Source organism: Lipotes vexillifer, unplaced genomic scaffold, assembly GCF_000442215.2.
Source record: "Lipotes vexillifer unplaced genomic scaffold, Lipotes_vexillifer_v1.1 scaffold1261, whole genome shotgun sequence".
NCBI classification, from domain to species: domain Eukaryota; kingdom Metazoa; phylum Chordata; class Mammalia; order Artiodactyla; family Lipotidae; genus Lipotes; species Lipotes vexillifer.
This window is the reverse complement of record NW_006796548.1, coordinates 384,819-390,818: the sequence shown is the minus strand read 5'-3', so window position 1 is coordinate 390,818 and position 6,000 is coordinate 384,819. Positions and strand designations below refer to the sequence as shown.

Sequence of the window (6,000 nt, the reverse complement as noted above, 5' to 3'; positions counted from 1 at the left end):
CCCAATCAGGGCACTCCAGGTGCTCCCACCACACACATTCCTACCACTCAAGGGCCTCTTGAACCTACTTCTCCATAGTTCCTCATCCTTGGGGCCCAGAAATTTGTTTGCTGCCTCCAGGGGGGACCCTTGGTAGGGTCACCTTGATCATCCCCCTGCCTCTGGACAGAACTGGACACATTACCGGCTTCCTTCTCCTCAGAAGTCCAATCTCTCATCCAACCTCAATTGCTCTCGGTTCCTTGCATCCTGAGTATAAAGCAAAACCCTCTCCATCGCTGGGCTGGTCCAGTCTCACCCCTTCACCCACTGCCAGCGTTCACAATAATAATGATAATAACAGTGAATATTGATTGAGCTCCTCTTTTGTGCCCTTAGTAAGCACTTTTACAGACTAACTTGTTTCCTGCTCACAATCCTGTGAGGTATATGCAGTCATTATCCCATCTTACAGATGAGAAAGTGGAGTCATAGTTAAACAGTAAGTTCAAAACCACAAAGCTAGAGCAGAGGACAGGGATTTGAGCCCTTCTAACTTCGCGGAGTCAGTAGGAATAAGGGGACCGCTGGGTTCCACTTGTCTGGAATTGAGTCCAGAGCAGAAGGGGTTAATTTAGCTCTCGAGCGCCCACCCAGGCGCGCACACACACCCCAACTCCTGGAGGGGGCCCCCTCCCCCAAGTTCAGACGGTCAGATAACAGACTAACTGCGAATGTTAGGCTCAGAAACTGGAAAAAGCTGACCAAGGAGGCTTGGGCAGCAGCCACGTCACGGGTGCTGCGGAGCTGGGGAGGAGGGTCTCCATCCTCCCCTCCCCCCAGCCCCGCCACCCTTCTGGAGGCCCAGCGAGGGAAGGGGAAGGGGGTGGCACAGGGGAGGCCCTTCAATCTCCAGGCCTGGCTCTTAAAGGGCCGGACTCCCCACCCACCCGCCTGCCGCCAGAGCCCCTTGCAGGGCAACTCCGGGCACGCAGGGTCCCGCCTTGCTCGCTCGCTCACCTGGCGGGGCAAGTGGGAGGGATGGGCTTGGGAGCGCCGCCAGGTCAGGAGTGGGCCTTGCGTCCTGCCGCCTCTGCCACCGCTGGAGCCCCCTCTCGGTCCTCCCTCCCTCCTCCTGCCTGGCGGGCGGGTCCAGCTGTGTTCCATTAGCGGCCCTGGCAAGTCCCCAGCCCCCTGGAGCCTCCCCCTCTTCCCCCACCCGGAGTGGCCGGCAGTCCCCGGCAGGCAAGCGGGCATGCGAGCGGGGCAGCATTCAGCCCCAAAAGCTCAGGACAGGGGAAGCTGGGGACCCGAAGCCGGCCAGAAGTAATCGAGGACCTTCCAGCGGGTCTGAAGAACCCAGGCCCTGCTTCCCGCTGTTGGCTGCGTTGGGCTGCCTGGATTACACGGTGAGGTGGCGAGGATCCCCAGCCACGGTAAGTGGGGATGGAGCGGGTTGCCTCGGGCCTCTGGACTGAAGGGCCCCTTCTGCCCCTGACTTGCTGTGTGACCTGGGGCAAGAGGCATCCCCTCTCTGGACCTCAGTCTCCTCCTTTAAAGCAGGATGAGCTCTACCTCCATTGCAGTTCTGACTCTCCCTGCCCCCAGATCTGTGCCTTCGTATATGGATGGGGTCATCTCCCTGGAAGCTTCTCTCTTATCCCTGGAGCCCCCTGCTCTGGATGGGGCTAGAGGAGTGAAGCCGAGAAGTCAGGAGCAGGAAGGGGACAGGGAATACATTGAAGTTCACATGCATTCACGTGCCTCTCACATTTGGCAGTCCTTCCACTGACTGGCAGAAGGGGGAGGTCAGGATAGGGTTTGAGAGATAGGATGTGCATGCCACCAGAATGGGGGATGAATAGGGTGGGGGAGCAGTTCTGCCCCAGGAGGAAGGAAATTGGGGTCCTATCTCCAAATATATTGAGGCTAGGGGTCCTTCCTGCTCTCATTCCCTGTCCAGAGCAGAGGGAAGGGAAACAGAATTCCTTTACAGCTGGAGGGAATGAGGTCAGACTTGCATAAGAACTTCCCGACAGGAGGGCCTATGGAGGGGTAGTCATAGGCTGGCTGTGTGCACGTGTATATGTACTAGCTGGTGTGTCTAGGTGTACCGTGAACATGTGTCTCTGTGACCATGCCTGTGTGCAGGTAGGACTGTATGCACACACGGGCACAAATATGTTTCTGTGTATACGTGCCTGTGTATCTGTGTGTGTCATGCTGACACATGCATGACTGTGTGCGTGAGTGAGCTGCCTGTCTCGGGGGAGGCTGGATGATGTATGGCTCTGCTGGCCGCTTGCTGAGCCCGCATGGATTTATCTGGGCCCATCCATCGGGGTTTAATAAAACTAAAAGACGAGCATCCATCAGCAGGGGAGGTTGGCAACAAGGTCCTGAGCCCGTTGACCTGTTCTCCCGCCCACTGCACCCATGGGGGAGGCTTCCTTGGCTCAACACTCAACTGTGTGATGCCTTCCAGGAGACTCAGCCCAGCTGTCAGCCCCTGACCTTGTGGGTGCCAGACAGGGCCGCCTGGCTGAGCTGGATGCGGCTAGCCAGGTGCCAGGCTAGCATATACCAATACAGTGCACAGGTTGATAAAATATTGAAATACTTCCAAGTGTCTTGGCAAATAGCCTCTGCCTCAAGCTTCCTCGCTATCCCGAGTGACCTGGGCTTCTAGGACCCTCTAGATCTCTCCTCAATCCAGCAACTGTCCACTGGCGCAGCCAGATGCCGCCTGGACCTGGTTTCAGCGCTCCAGCCAGCATTCTGCTCTGGCTGGTCGGTGTCCGTGCCATACCGGTGGTTAAATATTTTGAATATCACCTCGGCCCAAATCCTAGCCCAAGGCCTGTGGTTGGGCCTCTGAGGGGGACTGATGCCTGGCTAGACCTCCTGCAACCCCAGTACCAGCGCCTGGGCCCCATGGGCTGGTTGCTGCTTGCCCACGTGTGGAATTCTGCTCTGTGAGCTCAGGAATCCACCTTCCTGCTCTCTATGGTTTTCAGGTGCTGTGGCTGCAGCCGACTTCTCTGGACCAGGATGTGGGCATCTTGGGCTCCTGGCTTGTGGCTGCTCAGTCTCTGTGTTATCTGCAGCCATGAGGCAGATACAGGTGAGGTGACATGAGGATCAGAGTGCCATAGGCCTGCCACTGGCTCTCTGAGGTGTGGGGTCCTGTGCACGTATGTGACCACGGGTCTGGGTCACATGGGCATTTATAGGAGAGTCCAGAGGCTGGGCTCAGGGTGACCTGAGGTGTTTGCACACATGAGCCAGTGTGAGGTGAGCTAGAGAGGATGTGTGTTTCTGTCGCTACATATTTGTGTGTCTCTGGGCCTCTCTGTGTTTACATCTCAGAGTTGCTGTGTGCATCTGTACATACTCCTGTGTCTCTGTGTGTGGGAAGAACCACTCACCCTAATATATAAACCCAACCTGTGCCCCAGGTGCTGGTGGGGCCAGCGTGGTGGGCAGGAGCCGGCAGCAAGCTCTCCCTGCAGCGGGAGGCTGCATATCCCCAAACAGACCAGGCCTCTCCAGTCCTTGCCCTGGTGGAGAATCCATCTTCCAGCCCACGTGCTCTTCCTCCTCCATGGCGATCTTGGATAAAGGGCCCTCCTCAAGGCCCAGACGCCGGATGGGACAAAGGGTGTAGCTTTCCAGGGCCCAAAGCCAGAGGAAGTTGACCAGGCAACTTGCCCTGCCCTGCTAGGTGCCCTCTGGCTGTGTGACTGAGCAGAAATAGAACTCCTAGAACCCCAAATCCAGCCAAAAGAGGCAGAAAAACCAAGATGCAGATGTGAGTGGGGTACATGTGATTGTCTGTGGGTTGTGTGTGTACATATGTGTTTTTGCATGTTTGCATATATGCCTTACTGTCTTCTCCCTCACCGGGTCCCCTGGGGATTGGGGCAGATAATTTCAACATCTGTAAGGAATTTGGGCCCCTTGCCAAGGGGTGAGTCACCCATTGCTGCTGCCAATGCTAAAGACAGTGGTAGTTTTTCTGGACAAACCTGAGGGAGAAAGATTCCAGGGGGATCACTGGGCCTAGGAATCCAGGATTCCTTCTTCCTGCCAGGCATCCAGGGAGTCCAATGCCCAGCTTCTAGGAGCTGTATCCACCGGCTTGTCCCAGCTACCCCATCTGCATTGCAAAAGGTTTTCCCCTTGCCAAGGGGTGAGTCACCCATTGCTGCTGCCAATGCTAAAGACAGTGGTAGTTTTTCTGGACAAACCTGAGGGAGAAAGATTCCAGGGGGATCACTGGGCCTAGGAATCCAGGATTCCTTCTTCCTGCCAGGCATCCAGGGAGTCCAATGCCCAGCTTCTAGGAGCTGTATCCACCGGCTTGTCCCAGCTACCCCATCTGCATTGCTGAAAAGGTTTTTTTTTTTTTTTTGATTCTAGCCTCCATCTCTCCCATTGTAGCACTGTCTCATTACTTCTGCTCAATCAGCCCTAGAGAAGAAGCAGGCCCATGGCTGCCTACCTGTTCCTTAAGGGTTTTGGAGACCTGACTAAGCTATCCCCTTCTGCATGAGCCTTTACCCCCTTAATATACCCTGTCTGGAGCCCCAAGGTTCTGGTGGGTCCCTTGAACTTGTGGTCTACTCAGGCCCTCAGTCTTTTCTCACAGTTTCATAAGGTAGTTATCCAGGTGAAAAGTCAATCTGTTGACTCAGACTTGTGTCTGGCCTGCTTGTCTGTTTTGGCTGTGGAAAGTGGAACCCCACCCATTGCTGAGAACATGTGTACCAGCAGCACATGGCATCCCTGGTGGCACAGGCATCTACAACTCACACATGTGCAGACATGCGCATGCACTGGTATATAACACAGTGTGCATGGACCTGACAGTTCCTTGCCCCTGAAGTGCTCCTCTGTCTCCCACTTGGGTGTATGTTGTGGAGGGGGCACATGTATATACACAGCTCCCCACCCCCATCTGAGCTGTAGGGCTGCCCAGAGTTTCTTTCATTCTCTTGCTGGCCTGGCCCCTGACTTGGGGGTCCTAGGGAGATTTGGGTTCTAGGAATTCTGATCTTGCTGTGCTATGAACTTACTTAGTAGCCTTGGGCCAGGCCTCAGTCTTCCCATCTGTGCATTGGCTCCTAGGGTAGCCAGGGTCAGAAGGCAAAAGGTGAAAGCAGCCCCAAAGCAGAGCCTGGGTAAAGATGCAGTGTGGGGAACATGAACCTGCTCCATCCCAGGTTCCCCAAGAGCCCGGCTGTGCAGTCACCTCAGCCTGAGCCCACCAGATGCCCCACTGCCAATTCTTTTCCAGGGGAGCGGTGCCCACCTTCACAGCAAGAAGGACTCAAGTTGGAACACAGAAGCGACTTATCGACCAACGTGACTGGTGAGTGCTCATCTCATCCTGTCGTCTCCCCTCCACCATCTTCCTGGAGTGGCCAGTACCCCACTCACCTGCCCAGCTGAGCTTGTCATCTGGTGTCTCCCCTAAAGGCTTCAATCTCATCCGCCGACTCAGCCTCATGAAAACGTCTGCCATCAAGAAGATCCGAAACCCCAAGGGACCTCTGATCCTGCGACTGGGAGCGGTCTCAGTCACCCAGCCCATGCGGTAAAGGCCCCAGTGTGACCACTGGGAATCAGTACTGACCTCCCAGCCACACTCCCAGCAACTCTGCATGTGGGGCCTAAGCTCAGGGGCACCCGTGGGTCATTGTATCCTGCGTCCTGTCAGGAGTCAGCCTGGTCTCCACTCCTGGGCCTTGCAGGGTGTGCAGAGAGAAGGGGACTGGCAGGCCCACCCTGTGTCCTTTCCCCAACTCTGGCTAGCAGTGGGTGAGGACAAGTCTGCATCCTGTGGGCACACAAGGACTCCAGGATGGAGGAGGGAACCTTCAAGAAGTGTGTGTGTGTGTGTGTGTGTGTGTGTGTGTGTGTGTGTGTGTGTATACCCACACGTGTGAAGTCCAAACTCCCACAGTCCCTGGGTGGTCTGGCCCCTGTTTACCTCTCCAGCCTCATCTTCCAAAATGT

At 55.9% G+C, this 6,000-nt stretch overlaps 1 protein-coding gene across 1 annotated transcript in view; it reads left to right on the top strand.

Moving 5' to 3' along the window:
• The first annotated feature begins 3,030 nt into the window (after positions 1 to 3,030).
• Positions 3,031 to 6,000, top strand: part of COL16A1 (collagen type XVI alpha 1 chain) — a 50,220-nt gene continuing 47,250 nt past the window's right edge. The window contains exons 1-3 of the mRNA XM_007468654.1: positions 3,031 to 3,103; positions 5,279 to 5,353; positions 5,461 to 5,578. Coding sequence (XP_007468716.1) covers positions 3,031 to 3,103; positions 5,279 to 5,353; positions 5,461 to 5,578 — 266 coding nt within the window. The remainder of the gene's footprint in view (positions 3,104 to 5,278; positions 5,354 to 5,460; positions 5,579 to 6,000) is intronic.